This window comes from Rosa rugosa, chromosome 6, assembly GCF_958449725.1.
Source record: "Rosa rugosa chromosome 6, drRosRugo1.1, whole genome shotgun sequence".
In the NCBI taxonomy this organism is placed as follows: domain Eukaryota; kingdom Viridiplantae; phylum Streptophyta; class Magnoliopsida; order Rosales; family Rosaceae; genus Rosa; species Rosa rugosa.
The window spans coordinates 7,732,341-7,751,647 of record NC_084825.1 but is presented as its reverse complement, the minus strand read 5'-3'; the positions used below and the strand labels follow the sequence as shown (position 1 = coordinate 7,751,647).

At 38.4% G+C, this 19,307-nt stretch overlaps 1 protein-coding gene across 1 annotated transcript; it reads left to right on the top strand.

Moving 5' to 3' along the window:
- The first annotated feature begins 6,568 nt into the window (after positions 1-6,568).
- LOC133717543 (protein NRT1/ PTR FAMILY 5.4-like) lies at positions 6,569-11,444 on the top strand. The gene is made up of 5 exons (XM_062144262.1): positions 6,569-6,769; positions 6,862-7,079; positions 7,200-7,451; positions 8,673-8,947; positions 10,391-11,444. Exons 1-5 carry the CDS (start codon positions 6,664-6,666, stop codon positions 11,235-11,237), a joined length of 1,698 nt encoding a protein of 565 aa, XP_062000246.1. The 5' UTR covers positions 6,569-6,663; the 3' UTR covers positions 11,238-11,444.
- The last annotated feature ends 7,863 nt before the right edge of the window (positions 11,445-19,307 follow it).

The following is a 19,307-nucleotide window of genomic DNA, read 5'->3' as shown; positions in this document are numbered from 1 at the left end:
GTTGTAATCGTTCTTATTTTTATTAATAAAATGGCTGACTATTTCTCTCAAAAAAAAAAAAAAAAAAAAAAAGGTTGTAAGCTTTGGCGTGGAGTTTGCAACACCACTCTAGATTTTTGTTTTCCATAATTTTACTTGCAACCTGACTTAAAGGATGTTTAAGTTTTCAACCCAACTAATAGATTGTTTTTTTTTTTTTAGGTACAATCTAAAGATTAGACATGTAAGCTTAGCTAACATGACTTTTAGAAATTTTTATTTTTCACATCAACCTCTTTCTTAGGTTGTATAGGTTTGGATCAAGATTCGTTATATATGCTGGCTGGACAGGATCTTGGGGCATCATGTTCTGCAGGGCTGATTGCAAATGGTGGTCGAGGTTTTTCGTGGTGGCGTGCTCGGTGAGTGGTCGTTGAGTCATGAGTGTTTTGACATTGGGCTGAAAAAGAAGGCACCGATCCTTGTTTTTGGGGTCGTATGCTGAAGAACGCAGTGGGCGGTAGTGGTAGGCCTCTTCTTCTAGTGACGTCGACTAGAGGCGGCATGGTGGTCCACTGTGGTTAGCTCGGGTGGTCATGAGGCTGGGTGTTCTTAGTAGTTCTAGTTGAGCTTGGTGTTAGGGTTTCCCTCCCTTTTGGGTCTGCAACTATTACGTGAGGCATTTAGGCTACTTGGATGGGTATGGACTTGGGTTTGTTGGGCTTGGTTTGGTTTTGGTGTTTATATTTTACTTTTAATTGTTATTATGTAAGAACTCCTTCTACTATGGGGAAGAAATTTGTAGGATCTCTTTTGAGATATATCGCCAAGGGTACCCATAACATCTATGCATCTGATTCCCTTCGATGTTTGTAGGGTAGTTTTGGTTGAGCTTCGTGATATTTAGACATGTTTTTTTTTTTAATTTTGTAATTTTTTTTTATTTTTTATTTTTTATAAATAAATAAGAGATTAGACGATATTAGTTCCTTATAAGTGGACAATGTGGGGACAAGTTCCGCCCTCAAACCCGAATGTGAAGGGTCCACCACACTCCGGGAGTCCATCGCCCGTCCTCTTATTTAATTTTATTAAATGATAAGAAAAAACACAAAGTCCGACGAGTAAAATACAAGGAAAAAAGAAAAAGAGAATAGGAGAACCAACAAGCATCCCCGTCTCATGTACAAAACTAAAAGGAAACTTATACAAAAGCAAGAATAGGGTAACTTCATGGCCTAACATGCAAGTAGTCCAATTAGGAGCAGCAGTTATGTCTTCGTGAAAGCATCTGATGGACAACAAGTAGAACCAAAACCAACTCCAACAACAACTTGGCCTTCTCAAATCCACCTAGTACTCCAACATGCAATTAAAATTAGGTGCACCACCATAGCATCTACATACTTCCTAACGCAAATTCATTGCAAAGCAGATAGAGAAATGTAGGTGCCAGGGGCGGCCCTGAGGGTGTGCAGGTAGTGCCGCCGCACAAGGCCTCCGAAAATTGGAGGCCTCCGACTTTGAGTTTCGAGGTATATATAGGTATAAATGAATATAATTAATTTAGTTCCCCATCCACGCATAGAATCTTGTGTAGTCCAGTTGGTAGGCTGGCCAAGGCGCGCGCGGGTTATTATATCCTTGTCACGGGTTCGAATCCCAGACTTCAATTTTTAATCTTTTTTTTTTTTTTTTTTTTTAATCCTTCCGCAGTTCCGTGTCCCTGATTTTTTTTTTCTTTTCTCTTTTTCTTTTTAAATCTTCCTTTTTTATTTTTTCTTCCTTTTTCTTTCACCCTCCGTGTCCCTGATTTTCTTTTTCTTCTCTCTTTTTCTTTGTCTTTTTTTACATCTCACATTCCTTTAGGGTTTAGGATTTTCTTTTTCCTTTTGTTAGTAGATTTTTTTTTTGGTGTCAGCAAATCAGATTTTTTTTCCCTTTTGTTACTAGGTTTTTATTAACCTTATAAAAGAGACATTATTTGAAACTTTCTTAGTTATTTTGATTAGTTGTTTGAGAATAATTTTTATATTATTGAATGATCTTGTCATAACATTTTTTTTATTGTACCCATTTTTTTTTTTTTTAAATCATTATGCAATGAACATAAGGCCTCTGTCAAATTTTCGCACTAGGTCTCTGAATTCTCAGGACCGGCCCTGGTAGGTGCCCTGAGAAAAAGTCTAAAAGAAGTCTATCTCCCAAAAGCATTACCCCGTTATAGAAAAAACATGCCCAAGTATCATGATAAGCTACAGACTTGTTAAAACTATAATACTAGACAAAAACCAATGAGAAAAATTGCCAAATTAAGCTGCCCTATGATATGGGAAACCCATGGCATCCATATTATATAACAATAGGAGAAGCTCAGATGAAGGAGTAGCATACCAAACAAGAGATGTGGATGTTAAACCCAAGCTTGTAATTTTATCAGCCATTGTGTTGCCCTCACGAAGAATATGAGAGCAAAAGAAATGCATGGCACGGATACGTTCTAGGAAATTTAACCATAGGATTCGCAATGGCCATGGTAGAATAAAAGAAGAGGAAGAGAGACATGCCAGAATGCTAGTTGAGTCACTTTCAAGCCAAATATAATGCGACCTGAATTGGTAAGCAAAACTCCAATAATCACAGCCATTAACTCAGAGAAGAAAGCACTTTGTTGATCTAGTCCTTTACAAAAATCTCCAATGAATTGCCCAGAACAATCCTAAAAAACGCCACCATATGCAGCAGGCCTGGATTTCCTTTGGCAAGGCTATCGGTATTAAGTTTCAACCAAGGAAGAAGAGGGGGATGCCAAAAAACAAGTCGGGAAATTAGCCTAATTTTCGGCACTAGAGTTACACCTAGCCCCCACAAGTAACTACTGTCCAAGACCCCAATAGAGTGTCCAGGCATGTGTGGAGTGATAAAATGAATCCAAGCTTTAGTTGAAAGGAAAACTTTCATGAGTGAAGCTGTTTATTTTGAAAGTGCAGCTTGTTTCACCAAATAGCCATAAGTGTAGATAGACCGCTAGCAATCCAAAGATTCATCAATTGTGAAGAGAATACTTTACTAGTAAATGAACCCCAAAAATCAGTGAGCGTACTGATACGCTTTGAGCAAGCGCATAATTTAACCCTATAAATATCATTAGTAGTATAAGCAAGTAGGGATCGTTCTATTCCGGGGATTGAGGGTACACCTGTCATTGTCAAACAATTAAACAATTAAAATTAAAACAAAGTAATATAAACACAAAGATATTCACAAGTATAAACATATTTACGAAAAAGGGGGAATTTTGGATTTTGGATTCGAAAATAAACTAAGTTAAGAAAACAAATAAAAATGCAAAAACATAAAAATACGAATGGAATGAAGGAACAAAGATCAAAACCGAAACTTATGATTAAAATTGATTCAAACCCTAATATTGTTCATCTAAGTCATGAGAAAGGAGTTGATCATGTGAAACATTCGAAAGCAAATGAATTCCCATTTTTTACTTTTCAATGCTAATTAACCTAAGCGAAAGCACCTAGATTAATCCTATCAAACATGCAATCAAACCCTAGAAAGCTAGTCAATCATGTCATGTTTAACGCATTACACATAGAGAAAGGCTATCAACTCAAGTGTACAACTTAGTATGGAAAAGTCCACCTAATTGCAATTCTCTTTAATTAAATTCGATCTTTGTACAAAACCTTTACTACTTTGATTCAAGTTTACACAAAACGAAAAGTCGATTTCATGTTCTTAAACCTAGCACCAATTATATCGAAACCCTAAGTGTTTGCAACCACATAAGATTAAAATACAAAAGTTATCCATAATGCAAATTTAATTAAACAAACCCACATAAGCAACTCTTGAATCACAATATATGAATCTGAAAATTCTCAATTAATCATAAAATTCCAGAAATTAACAATTGTTCAAACATATATGTCAACTAAGGCAAAACCAACGAAATACAAAGCAAAGGTTACAAAGTAGAGGTCGAATTACACCGTGGATGGAAGATGAAGATGGGTGAATAACGTTGAATCCTTTGAGACTCGAAAGCAAGCTTCAAAGGTGGAGGATGGATGATGATGCTCACGGCTTGGTTCTTCTCTTCCTTGGCCTTGCTTGAACTTCGTGGCTTGCCCTAGAGGATGTTGGAAAGGAAAATGGAAAGGAAATGGAGAGACAAAGAAGATGGAATGGATGAAGGAATGTCTAAGAACTAGAGAATGGAGAGGAAAATGGAAAGGAAATGGTGAGACAAGAAGATGGAATGGATGAAGGAATCTTAGAGTGAGAGGAGAAGGTGTTTATATAGGGAAGAAAAAGAAGAGTGAAATGATAAATGGAAGAAAAATAATGAAAGTGGTTTGTAAAATATGGAAAAGATGGAGTAATGATGAAATGAAAGCAAGGCATGAATGTGCAGAAGTATGGAAGTGATGATGATCTATTGGAGCAGAAAAATATATCCAAGGAAAAAGAGAAAAGCATCTAGCTTTCTTCATGTGGGTAGGAAACATGAACATGTGATGTTGAGCTGTTTTTTAGATCAGTTTCTGCCCCTTTATTCCTTCAATTATTTCTCCAACAAGCATTCCCAATTTCACTATGACCTCTTCATAAAAAATGTTCCATTATGAGTGTAGATCACCCTGGTAAAATTTCAGATTTTTATTCCATGTGGTTGGGCCGAAAATGCTGCTGGACCTCTTACAGGTCCAGTTTTCCAGTTTTGCTTCTGTAGAAAATTGGGCTGATTGTTTGAAGGCCTTCCACTCAACAAAAGTTCTTGCACTCTTCATAAGAAATGATCCTTGGGCTGTCTAGAATGGATCTGGAAAGTTTCAGCTCATTTGAAGTTCATTTGGTCCGGCGGCCGCTCCTTCTTCCTTGCTTGGCTTGGTTTCTCCTAGCCGGAGTAGGAAAATGTGTAAAATTGACATTTTAGTACATTTCCATTTTTCTCCACCATTTATAGGTAAGTGTGGACCTAATGCTCATTTCACCATCATTTACTCCAATGTACCTAAGAAAATAGAAATTGAGTTAAAAATCGATTCGTTAAGGAATTAACTAAGCAAAATGTGAGGAATTAACTATTAAAATACCACATTAAAATGCTCCTATCACGTACCTGAAGATGGGAGGGAGGTACCAAAACAGCAAGCAAGCCATTGCCAGATGTGTTGAGCAAAAGCACAGGTGACAAAGAGATGGGTCAGCGTTTCCTCATGACCAAAACTGCATAGCTGACAAACTGGAACCACGGTTTCCTCGCCTACGAAATGTTGAATTGCTTAAGTGATGGTTCTTTTGACAGCCTCACCGAGCGGATCGTTATGTGTAAGTTCACTTATCAATGATATGAGTTGATATTTTCACTAAAAAAAATTAGTATTTATAAATTAATGTAAATAAGTTTGGGTTTTTTTTTTTAATTCATCATGATGCATAGGCTCTACCGACAAAAGTTCTATTGATTTTGTAGTGTTTGATGCTTGCAAGGAAATGCCACGTGTTATTGATGAATTGTCAATACTCCGCACTAGAACGATGGAAATTAGTAAGATTCTCATGCATAATCCTTCTTAATCATTTTTCTTTTATTATTTTATGTGCCGGTGGAGATGAGACGCACCCTGACTAAATGTTAACACCAATACACGATGAATAGAGATTCCAGGGTATACCGACATACCAAATTCCTTGGTGGAGCTTTTTAAAGTAACCATATAATATATATGGTAGATTATCTAGCAGTCTATGACTCATTATTAGCTTTGACAAATCCATACACTTGCTTCATTTTGATGCTAATCTAATGTTTCAATACCATATCTGAATATTATTATGAGATTGACTTCCCATAATGACTATTTCTTTTACATGCTGTTTAAAATCCTAGGCCTCAAGCTTAGAGCAATGAAGCAAATATGGTGTCAACTCCAAGGCCCCTTTTACATATCAAGAACATCAGATACACTTGTAAATGTACTATACTTACCCCCACCAAACTCTTTCGGTCTGGTGAGTGGCAACACCATCACCATTTTAATTTTCATTTTGTTTTCCTTTTTAACAAACAAGCTAAGGCATAAAAAAACATTTCAAGTAAAGTATCGTGAAAGATCAATTTTATGTTTTCACACAACCAATTTAAATCCCACATTCAAATAAGAACTTGTTCAACTAACTTTTCAAATTCAGACTCAATTATTGCACAACTTACAAAACATTTATGTGCCGTATAAGATGACTCTTCTCACTTTTTATTTTTGTTTGTTTTATGAGACAGCTGAAACAAGTCAAATTGAGAGAATAAATAAGACATTTATTCAATCTGTGAATCGATAAGTCTCTCCCTCTTTCTTTTTTGAGTCAGAGTTTTGATCATCTACTCTATACATTGGGTATCCAACCTAAGAAGAAAGGTGAAACGTACCAATTGACTAGATACACTGGTACATGTACACATGAGATATGAGAACCAAATTAGTCTCCAATTCTCCATGAAGTCATCGCACTAGAGAATTTCAATGTGGCATCTATTATATAAAGGACACCCCTAAAACCCTCGTAACAATTCATCAAGACACCTACCCAAAGGCCACCGCACTAACGGGCCGGGTATTCGCGAAGGGTCTGGATCTGCTCCTCAATTTCATATATATATATATGACACTCGGAAACAACGGGCGTGAGTTACTCGTCAAGATGCTCTCCTCCGACCACCAAAAGACCCCCTCTCGTGGTGGCTGGAACGCCGCCATTTTCATCATCTGTATATCTCAGCCCCTTTAATTGCTTCTGTTTTTGTTAATGGCTATTTTGGTTTCATGAATTAATCAAAATTTTGTTGGTGAATTAATGCAGTCGTCGAGGTTGCAGAGAGGTTTGCTTACTATGGCCTGATAGGTAACCTCATCATGTACCTCACCAATGAGCTCCACCAGCCCACCGCTGCCGCCGCCAAGAACGTCAACTTGTGGATCGGCCTCTCCTCCCTCTTCCCCGTCCTCGGGGCCATCGTCGCCGATTCTTACCTCGGCCGCTTCAAGACAATCATCTACTCCACCTGCATTTATTTCCTGGTAAGAAAAAAAAACAATATTTCCTTCCTGTCGTTTTCTTTTTTATACAACAGTTACGGAACTATTGCTTACTGTAACCAGTGGCTAACTGACCCTAATGTTAATGCTAATGACTGGCAGGGAATGGTTATGCTGTGCTTATCTGCTTCGGTGGTTCCTCGGCCTTATCGTGAAGGGGCATACTTCGTGGGGCTTTACATTCTGGCGGTGGGAGAAGGCGGCCACAAGCCTTGCGTGCAGACCTTCGCCGCCGACCAGTTTGAGGAGGAGACTGATGAGGACAAGGAGGCTAAGAGCTCATTCTTCAACTGGTGGTATTTGGCTATAGTTGTCACCGCTACTGCTGCCACACTTGGTATCATCTATATTCAGGTACTAATAGAGTACTATTACCAATTTTTTGTTTTTTACTTTCTTCTTTTTTACTCTTTGATACTCCGCTGGGTTTTGTGAATTTCAACGAAGCGGTAATTTCGGCCTTTTCAATTCGAGTATAGACTACCTGTGAATTTTGGGTGTCCTACGTCCTTTTTTGTCCAAATTGCATCAGTTTTTTTTTTTTTTTTCTCTCTCTCGCAAAAATACACTTCAGCTTCTTTTTCTTTTTTCTTCTTTTGGTGTCGGCTATGTCTCCTCCGTTGGAAACTACAACACGTGGATGTGAGTTGGAAAATTCACCCCTTGAGCCATTAAGCTCCACTAGTTCAAATTAGTCTTCATAAAAAAAAAGAACACAACTCCATGAATTTTTCCTTTGGATATGCCATGTGATTTAATTCGTGTATATTTAAACAAACTTTTAGTAGTTTTTTCGAAGAGGCCATATGGCCTAGGCTTAGGGCTGTCAATTCAAACACAACCTGATAACATGACTCGAAACTCGCACGAAATAAAGCGGGTTGAACCCGCACGATTAAGAAGCGGGTCGGCCGTGGGTCAACCCGCAATGACCCATTAATAAATGGGTCGGTCATGGGTCAACCCGCCAACACGAAGTGAACCCGTATAACCCGATTATGCTATACTTTTTCTTGAAATTTTGGACGTTGGGAGTATTTAAGATTAGACAATTTGAAATATTTTGCTTAATAATTATTGGATTTAATTATTTATGAATTATATATAATTATTTATATTCTTTGTATTGTGGAGTTTTTAGTGAATTTAATCAATTTATGTATTTTTTTAGTTAAATAGGTCGCATTGTTAACCCTTAAATGTGTCATTTTGTGTAACACGACACGACCTATTTATTAAATGAGTTAAGCAGATTGGATACGGGTAACCCGTTTAATAAATATGTTGGGTTTGAGTTTAAATTTTTAACACGATTATTAAATGGGTTGAGTTTGGGTTTATCTCTTGCGACACGACAAATACCTTGACCCGACACGAACCCAATCCGACACGACCCATTGACAGCCATACCTAAGCTATCATTGACTAATTTTTGCCAACTCGAATACCTTGAAGTCACCTATTTGAGCATATACAATGCCAAATGCATATGTCAAAAGAAAATGTAAATTCACTGACATTTATCTAAGCAATTAAAACTTTCTTTAACAGATAATTTCATCATAACTATTGCAGGATAATGTGAGCTGGGTGCTGAGCTATAGTGTCTTGGCAGTGGTAATAGCAGCAGGCCTCCTATTATTTCTACTCGGAATCCGAAGGTATCGGAACGAGGATAATCTGTTGGGGAGCCCCTTCACGACGGTGGCGCAAGTATTTGTGGCGGCATCTTGGAAGTGGCGCGTAAAGACGGGTCGTCGGAATGATGTTGTCTACTACGGTGATGATGAGGGTGAGAGCAGTGGCGTTCACTCCAAGCACAAGACATTGGCTCGTACTAAACAATTCAGGTACATGTCATTTCAGTTTGATTGGGACTTGTAAGTTGTAACATTTACTTTTCTGTCTCCGAATTCTTTGAGCAAGTTATTACGTATATATATTGAAGTCCAATTGTCCCTTCGGCTAGTGGTTTGGACATGAGAAGACGCACAAGGTCAAAACTAGGATTGTAATCAAGTGCATGTGTGGATTGTGGGTGATGAGCAATATTGGGGGCCATGCCTGTGTCACTTTGTGTGAAAGATAACGTTGCTAAGCTAGTTTACTTGTGAGGTCCTAACTACTTCTTCGCTGGTCATTTTCAATTAGGCAACTTAGCATCTTTAGATGAAGTTTGGTTTGCTACAATGAGGCTAGAGGGGCCAATGGCCAAAGAAATAAAAGGTGATGATTAATACACATAGCAACTAAGGAAGTTGACCTTGTCGAGAAGAAAATATATTGATGTTAGAAATGAATAAAATTATTAGCTGGGGCCTGGAAGTAGATTATATCCTTATTCGAAGTCACATAAATTAAGATTAAATTGACTTCTACAGATAAATATTCTAATATCTAAATGTAATTGATAATTTGATATCTAAAATTCCACATATCTACTAGTGGTTTTGTTTATAAATGCAATTTTAGCATTACTCTCACATTTACTAGTGATGTGGTTCATGAATATGAATTATGTAATCTACTAGTGGTTCATATCTACTAGTGGGGTTGTTTATAATGCAACTCTAAAAAATTGATGTTAGAGTTAAATAAAATTATTAGCCGGAAGTAGATTATATCCTTATTCGAAGTCACATAAATTAAGAGAAAATTGACCTTTACAGATAAATATTCTTATATCTAAATGTAATTGATAATTTGATATCTAAAATTATTTCCACATATCTACTAGTGGTGTTGTTTATACATGCAATTTTCATTTAGCATTACTCTCACATTTACTAGGGATGTGGTTCATGAATATGAATTATGTAACACTATTCCTGATAGTGGCTTTGTATTGCATGATGTTTTATAGCTACATACATCACTTTTAGAGATTGTACCTAGCTATAAGATAATGGAGGTGGTTCCACATGTATAAGATATTTGGTCGATACATGTTCAGTGAATGTAGCTAGGTAATGGATATTGGTATACCAAGCCTATTGTTACCTGGACGTGGGAATATAGTGTCCAAAAGAATTATGCTAGGCGAAGAGTTTGATTCTCTCTAATTTATACTAAAAGAAGATAAATAAATAAATTTAAGTTGAATGACCTTAAGAGAATTAACTTTTATTTGGTTAATTTATTAGCTTTGTTCTTTATTCCTTTTTTTTTCCTTTATATAATTTTTGATATTATTTGAAGGAATGTTTATGTAATTTTTGAGACACGTCAACAATGTTTCTTGTATCGTTTTCTGTGGAAGAATGTTTAAAGCTTAATCATTTCAAAAACTTCAGATTTCTGGACAAGGCAATGATTATTGACGAACATGATGCGTCAAGCAAAATGAGGAATCCTTGGAGGTTATGCTCTCTAAATCAAGTGGAAGAAGTGAAGCTTGTTGTCCGTCTAATTCCCATATGGTTGAGCTGCCTAATGTTTCACGCAGTTCAATCTCAACTCCACACCTACTTCATCAAACAAGGTTCCACGATGATCAGATCCATCGGACCCAACTTTCGGTTCCCCCCTGCATCACTTCAAGCCCTAGTTGGCATTGTGATCGTAACTACCGTTCCAATCTACGACCGGATTCTTGTCCCGACAGTAAGAAAGTTCACAGGACATCCCGCGGGCATAACTGTCCTCCAACGAATTGGTGTGGGCCTATTCTTGTCCATAATCAACATGGTTGTGGCAGCTCTAGTGGAAGCTAAAAGGGTTGGTGTTGCAAGAGAATATAACCTCATGGATAACCCAAAAGCAATGGTACCAATCAGTGTCTGGTGGTTACTCCCACAATACTTTATCACTGGTTTGTCTGATGCATTCACCGTTATAGGACTCCAAGAGTTGTTCTATGATCAAATGCCAGATGCAATGAGAAGCTTGGGAGCTGCAGCATACATTAGTATTCTTGGAGTTGGAAGCTTTCTTAGCACTTTCATCATATCCTTGGTGGAAACTATTACCAGAAACTCTGGTGAGCCGTGGTTAGGTAACAATCTCAACCGCGCACACCTTGATGACTTCTACTGGGTGCTTGCAGGACTAAGCGCTCTATTTTTCGGTGTTTATGTGTGGGTTGCAAAGCGATTTGTTTACAAGAAAGTTGTAGGGGAAGCATCAAGCGGGGAGGTGTGAAACTATAAGATCAGATCATGGCATGGTTAGTGAAACAGAACTTACGCGAACTTATGGTGGTGTGGTGATAAGTACTAGTACTAGCAGTGAGACTTCCTAAATAGTTTGAGTGCACACCGAACTATTAGATCTTGTCTGCTCTATAACAAACATTATCAGATTATAATTAAGTTTTACAGTGAGTCTAATCTAGTGCACTATTTATAATTCTATTGTATGTAAGTATGAAACAGGCACATAACTAGAGGGGGGCTGGGTTAAGCTGCAGCCCACCTCATTTTTGTGAAAAAAGTATTTTAATTACAGGTTTTATAGGGTGTAGTCTCTATAAAGTCAAAAATCCCCTCCCATATATCCTAAGGATGGCAAAAATCCCCAGCGGGGCGGAGCTCCATTGGATACCCGCCCCTAATGGGGGGAGAATTCAGGGACAAATGGGGAATGAGGATGAGGATCCCCAATCCCCGCTATATAAGATTGGAGATGGGGCGGGGATGATATTGTTATCCACATCCCCAAACCCGCCCCAATAATATATACATATATTTACCTTATATATATATTAATTTATTTTTTATAATATAAATTACAAATATATACATTTACTACTTTACTTTAATGGCTACACTTTTACTTTAATGGTGTTTTGACTTTTGCACTCACTGAATTATGATTTATGAATTTAATCATGTTTTAAATTTATTTGTTGTAGATTTTGATTTTAAAAAAGACAATAAGAGAAAAAATTATTTTATTTATTAAATTCTTATTGGGGATGTGGGGCGGGTTTGGAGGCTTAGTCCTAGTGGGGATGGGGACGGGGAATCCCCAATATATTTTTATTGGGGATTGGAGCAGGGATGAGGGTAGATAATGACCCCGGGGATGGGGATGGTATTGTGATCCCCATCCCCAATCCGCCCCATTGGGACATCCTCATATTTTAGCCTTTATCCCCATTTCTCAGTTTTAATTTTTATCTAACTTAGTCATCAATTAAGAAAATAGCTCTAAATTAAAGAACTTTGGTTTAAATTTTAGTAACAGTTTTCACATAAAATCAAAAATATTTCACTTTACCTTTAAATATAGATTTTGCATTGCACATTTCGGGGGGTGAACATGAAATTTTAGGCCGGATGCTAGTCTAAGCCTAGAGGGTAAAATGAATAGTAAAAAATTATCATTTAATTTTACATTGTTCTAATAAATTGTTCATTAGAAATGAAATTATTGAATACCTAGCTAACGGTCAGAAAAATCGTTTAGTTCTTCACCACCATCATTTCTTTCATGAAGAAAGAATCACGTTGATACTTGAATCATTGCAAACATTCTCATTCTTCTAAGAATTCATAGGAATCACAGGATCAGAGAACCTTAATAATTAATAAGCCTTGAAACTGTTCATCTTTTAAGAATTGTGTCTCGGTGCCGCAGCCTAGAAGCAAGGCTGCACCGCGCTATTTGGTCACTGAGGGTGTCAAGCATGCATGAGCCTATTGGTTGGCTTGCTGTTTTTGGGGTTGGGATGGGGTCTTTGGGCCTTATTTTGAGCCTCATAAGGAGCGGGTCAGCCTTCTAGGACTAGATTTTATTTAAGTTTGTTATTTGCTTTGTCTATTCACTATGCCTTAGTGTTATCATATTGTGTAGGCGTACATTTTTTTTTTTTGAAACGGGTGTAGGCGTACTTTTAAGTGAGCATGAAATTTGTTAAATGAGTAGTACGAGTCTATATGCCATTTTTTCTTATCTATCCATGAGTGGTAGAGGAAATGTATGTAATGTGCTATTATGGCTTGAGTTAATACAATTAGTCAATTTGATATGAATTTATTCAAAAGAAAAAGAAAATTTAAGAGAAAATTTGAATTAAAAATTTTAGGGAGCGTGTATATTTAGTAAATAGATATGTGTATATAAAATGGGAAAAAGATATAAACAGTACCTGAGGTAAGACCCATTCTAAATTTTTGTACCTAACTTTTGGAAACTATCATTTTAGTACCTGGAGTACCCAATCCAACCCAATTTTCGTACACGCCGTCCATGACGACGTTAACTCTTCTGACAGCTGGCATGATTTAAAGAGGCCACGAGAGGAGCAAGTTAACGCCGTTATGGACGGCGGGTACGTATGTTGGATCGGACTGGCTATTTGGGGTACCAATGTGATAGTTTCGGAAAGTTGGGTATGAAAATTTAGAATGGACCATAGTTGGAGTACTGTTTATATTTTTTCCCTATATAAAATTTATCTTCTTACTCAAAGAACTAAAAAAATCCCGAAAAAATTTATGGTGGTTTTCTGTAAAAGGTCCTAGCCCTAATGGATACCATTGACTAGGATAACTAGATGCCTACACAATTTTGGCGTGGGAAGGACACTATAAAAGCAACGCCAAGCTTTCTAGAGATCCAAACCCGCGCTCTAATTGGCTAGGATAATTAGATATATGTCTATGGTTACAAAATGAAGATTTTCATCGTAATTATTTTATAACATGAAGGCTGAGTAGTGATCTATAACAGTGGATTTTGTATTATTTGTATTAGGAATCCAATGGTATCATATCAGAAGGACAGTACTCTATTGGGAACCCTTCCGCCAGACCGCCACGGTGACACAAGTGTTAGTGGCAGCAGCTCCGAAGTGGAGCGTGAACAAGACGCGTCGCGGGGATGATGTTGTCTACTATAGAAATGATGATAATCATGTTTCATGAATCATGAGAGCAGTGGGGTTTCACTCCAAGCAAAAGACTTTGGCTCGAACTAAACATATATATGTCATTTCATTTTCATTGGAACTTAGCCCATAACTTTTTGGGCCCCCAACTTTTTCTGCATATCACGTCTCTAATAGTCTAATTCCTCTAATGCTCTACTTGATTTGAGAAAGTTATGAAACTTATACACAAGGAGGTGAATTGTGCATGTGATGACCATGAGCGAGGGCCATGCATATGTCACTATGTGGAAGAAAACGTTGATTGCTTTTGTTGGATCGTAACCAGAAATAGCTTGTCATTTTCTATTAGATGCCTTCAAACCTTCACATGAATTTGGTTTGGTACATTTTGGGGCCCCAATAATGGCCAAAGAAATTAATGGTGATGGATATAAAATTATAAATAGCAACCAAGGAAGTTGACCTTTTTCCAAGAAAAAGAAAAAGTGAATTGATGTTTCTCTATTGTAGTTGGTGTACAAAATTATTTTCACATAACTGTTTAGACATGTAAATTTTATGTACCATTACTCTCACATCACGTGGTTCATGAATGTGAATTATTCATGATTTTTTCTTTTTTGATACGATTTGTATTGCATGATGTTCCATATATATCGCTGTATAAATCACTTTTAGAGTGGAACCTATCTTTTTCTCTTCTGTTTTTTGGGCAAGGAGTTGGAACCTAGCTATGGATTATTGTTAAAGGACAATATTCCACAAGATCAGCAATCTAATTCATGTGTTAAAGGATAAGATTCCACAAGATCAACAATCTAATTCATGTCATTGACGATTAGTTAGTTGTACATATCCTAGGCATTCAATTGTGCTTGGTTGTAGACTAAGGAATAGGATCTAAATGTATAGACCTATGTGTAAGTGTGTAACTTGCTTTTGTGAATAATCAAGAAATATTCTTCACCATATTACGTTTCTCTTTATGGTACCAGAGCATTGATCTGGGAAATAATGTGAAACACAAAACACCACCACAATCAAAATAGCCATGCCTGACATCGAAGATACCAAGCTGAAGCTAGTCGAATCAGGCATGACTTCTAACCCTTCAAAACCATGGAAAAATTCCAACTGTCCACTTTACCTCCATCATCCGGATCAGCCGGGTGCGGTTCTTGTGTCACAACCTTTGATAGAAGACAACTACAACACATGGGCTCAATCCATGAGCATGGCCTTGATGATCAAGAACAAGAAAGGTTTTGTGGATGGATCTCTTAAGAGGCCAACCAAAGACAAGACTGAAGAGCTGCAGCAATGGGAACGCTGCAACACTCTTGTCAAAACATGGATATTGGGATCAATGTCTATAGAAATTTCTGGGAGTGTCATTCACTGCAAGGACACTCGACTTATGTGGCTTGAGCTACAAGAACGATTCTCTCAGACCAACATCGTTTAACTTTTCCACATCGAGAATGAGATTCACGATTGTGAGCAAGGTAACAAGACTGTGACCTCATACTATACCAAGCTCAAAAGTCTCTGGGATGAACGAGACGTGCTTTGTGAAATTCCGGCTTGTAGCTGTGAAGCGGCCAGAGAGATTAAATCATACATGGAGGCCCAAAAGACAATGAAGTTCCTCATGAGACTGAATGAGTCTTATGCCAACAATAGTCAGAGTAGGAGTTCCCATCCCCCCGTTTACCAAAGAGGCAGGGAGAGGTCTCAAGTGGCAAAACCTTGGTACAACCAGAAGCAGCTGCATTTGCTGTGAAGAAAACAAATCGTGAACTTGATCTTGAAGAAGGTGAGACAAAATGTGGGAAGTGTGTAACAAAATAAACCATAGCATCAAGAACTGCCGTGCACATCTCAAGTGCACCTCTTGCAACTGGAATAGTCACACATATGAGTACTGCCGCAAGAGAAAAGTTGCAGCAGAAGGAGCATAACACCGCTCAAAGGGGAATCATGTATCCTACATGAATGACAAAAGGGAGGTTGCATCCAACTTCCCCTTTTCCCAAGAAGAGTGTCAACAGATCCTGAGCATATTGAGCAAGAACAAAGCTTCTACAGCTAATCAAGTTGGTAATATTTCAAATAGTGAAGAGCTATCAGGTAAAGCTAGCTTTTTCATTCATTCAAAATGGGAAGGAGAACATTTGGATATTGGATAGTAGTGCTAGTGATCACATTGTTTGTAGTCATTCTCTCTTTACCCATTCAACCCCAGTAAACAATTGTTTTGTTAAATTGCCAGATGGTACTTCAGCTAAAGTCACCCATATTGAAAAAATTATTTTCTCTTGTGTGTGCCATTCTTTTACTTGAATCTGATTTCCATCAGTAAGTTGGCATTTGATTCCTTTTACATCACCATATTTCTTAGCCAATTTTGTCTCATATAGGACCTATGATCGAGGAAGATGATTGGGACGGGAACTTAACAGAAGGGACTCTACTATCTTGACCAAGCAAAGAAAGGAACATGTGAGAAAACTAGCATGAGAGAAACTGGGGTATTCCTCAATCTCTCGTTAGCCATCATTTGGTTTTCCTTCATTCCAGTTGACAATTCCATCTTGCTACCTTCTCATTTGATTGGTTCCAACAGTTTTTACTTCCTACCCAACTCTCCTTCAATCATTATCAGCATTTCATATTCATACCCATAATTTCTACCTACCCCAAACCAGTTTATATTCATACCCATAATTTCTACCTACCCCAAACCATCCCATTCCTTCATACCGACCCAAACCTCCACCAACCCTGCTTTTAACTTCCCGATTGTTTTTAATATCATCACCCTTTGCTTATGTACGCTGTTATGTGGTTATTTAAAGTGTGGGAACTGGTGTTAGTGTGGATTTTCTCAAGAATGGAAGACTTAGTTGGCCGTTTTGTAAACAACCTCGCCCTCACCGACGAGGAAAAGGTTGAGTTGGTTTTGGAATCTGATGTTGGTGCTGCAAGACAAACCAGGCACTTGTTGGTAGGTCTGGTCCTCAGCCCAAAACCCATTTGCAGAAGAGGACTGCTTAAGATTTTCAGGAATGTTTGGAAAGATAATGACCTTCGAGTGGGTGGTCTGGGTGAAGGCAAGTTGATTTTTGAAGCCTCCTCTGAAGATATCAAGTCTAGGATCTTAATGGGAGGTCCTTGGTCTTTCGATAAAGCTTTGTTGGTGTTGGCTGATGCGAATGGAAGGGGTCCTCCGACTTCGATCCCCTTAACAACGGGTTATTTCTGGGTACAAGTTCATGGTCCCGACCCTGAAGATATGACCATGGTTCTAAAAATCGGCCTAGGCGCCGCCTAGCCCTTCATGCCGTTCGGATTTTAGGCTAATTGATTGAGCTAGGAGCTGGGTTGAAAATCGGCCGCCTAATCGGGCTAGGCGATGGTTAGGTGGTGTAGGCGGGCTTGTCTGGGCGCTGGACGCTCGTCGATTAGGCGGTTCCTGTTTTTGTTTTTTTGTTTTAATACTCTTCACTCACTCACAGACTCACTTTCCGGCAATTCGAACTCCAACCCAGACAAGTTGTTATCGGGGTAGAGTTTGCTAGTGTGAGCGGCGCGACGGCGAGGGTGGTTTTCCAGCGAAGACTGAATTAAGTGGTTGGTGATCAGGTCGTATTGCTGTGATCCTCAGGTCCTCCCTCATTTCCTACAAAGCAGAACTCGATTTCATCACATTTATGGTCATTCTCAAGGATCATATTTCCATTAAACACGAAATTTCAACTGGAGAATTCAAATTACATATGAAACAAACTGAAAAGGAACAACTCTCCGAAGGGTTCTAGGAATACCTGTGTATGAGCTTCTCCCTTCCACATCCTCAGAAATGTGGATTGAAACATCAACAAAACCTTGAGGTTTGTTGGAATTCTTTTTTCGCAATTGATAGCTCCCAACTTCTTCAACTCCATGCCTTGAATTCTCAGAATTCTTGTTATGCTTAGCCAGAAACACTTTCAATAGAATAGTAGCTGTCCCCTGTAGCCTTTCTCTGAGGAATAGTAGCTGGCCCATTGCCAATGGGAATGGAGTGGTGGTGGTTGAAAATGGTGTATGCGGTCGCCGTGGGAGAGAGAGAATGAGGCTTTGTCTTCTGGTGTAGGGGGCGAAGGAAGAAAAAAGATAGAGAGACAACCCAGCAAAGGATGTTTCAAGTTGACACGTTTGCCAAACCAAACAAACGTGTCCTTCTAGTTTGCATTGGATCAAGTCATATAACAAACCCACTTAGGCTAATATTAAGTATTATTTATTGTTAAATTCTTAATTTCTTTTTTCTATTTTTATTAATTACACTATTTATAATTAATTTGTAAATTTTAAATATTTTTATTTATATAATTATATGTCATAGAAATAGTTAAAAAACTAAAATAATTAAAACCGCCTAGGCCCCTAGGCGCTAGTCCTCGGGTCACCGCCCGACTAGCGCCTAGCGTTTTTAGAACCTTGGATATGACTGAGGATATTGGTCAACTTGCAGAGAGATGCCTAGGCCATTACAGAGGGACTGCTCTTGGTGAAGCTGGAGTTTGTTTAACCGATTACTTGCGAGTCAGAGTGGGGATTGACGTCTTCAAGCCTATCAAGCGCTTTGTCAAGCTCAAAATCAATAATAGGTTGATATTATATGAATCAGGTATGAAAAATTCCCCAATTTCTGTTTCATTTGTGGGTACCTTGATCACGTTGAAGGGGATTGCAATAAACGAGATAGTTCTTTGTGTATCACCCAACAAAGACAATTTGGAGATTTCCTAAGAGCAGAGCATGAAGGACCTATGTTCAACAACCGCCATCAACAACGTTTCTTTGAGCCAATGAAACCAGCTTGGTCATTGAAGGCCCCGGAGTTTCTTGATTCTGTCTCTGGTTTTGCTAGATCAAGAGAAGATTTCAAAAAGGACCAGGTTCATGAGTACTGTTCAACCGGTGAACTCCCCAATAGTGCTACCACTCAACAGGAAACCGGAGACGTGTTGGCAAATTCAAGGCAAAAGAGACGTCGCATGGAAGCAATACAAGTGACAGTATCCGAGGTGCCCCTTGGGTCATGCATGGAGATCTGCAACCCGGAAGTAAGTCTTGAGACTAATTGTGGGGTCGAAGTTGACCCTAGAGAAGAAGCCAGGGTGGATGTTAGAAACAACAATGCCTCATCTCTGTTTTCGGCGGCGGTGATGGGTGCTACTGACTTGACAAGAAAGGCTACCCCATGTGACCCTGGTACGATTGACAAGCTTAAGGTATGTAATTCCTATGTTCAAGAAAAGTCATTGTGTGACCTCAATCTATGAGATATCGAAATCCAATGCTCCCCAGACCTGTCCAAAGCATTA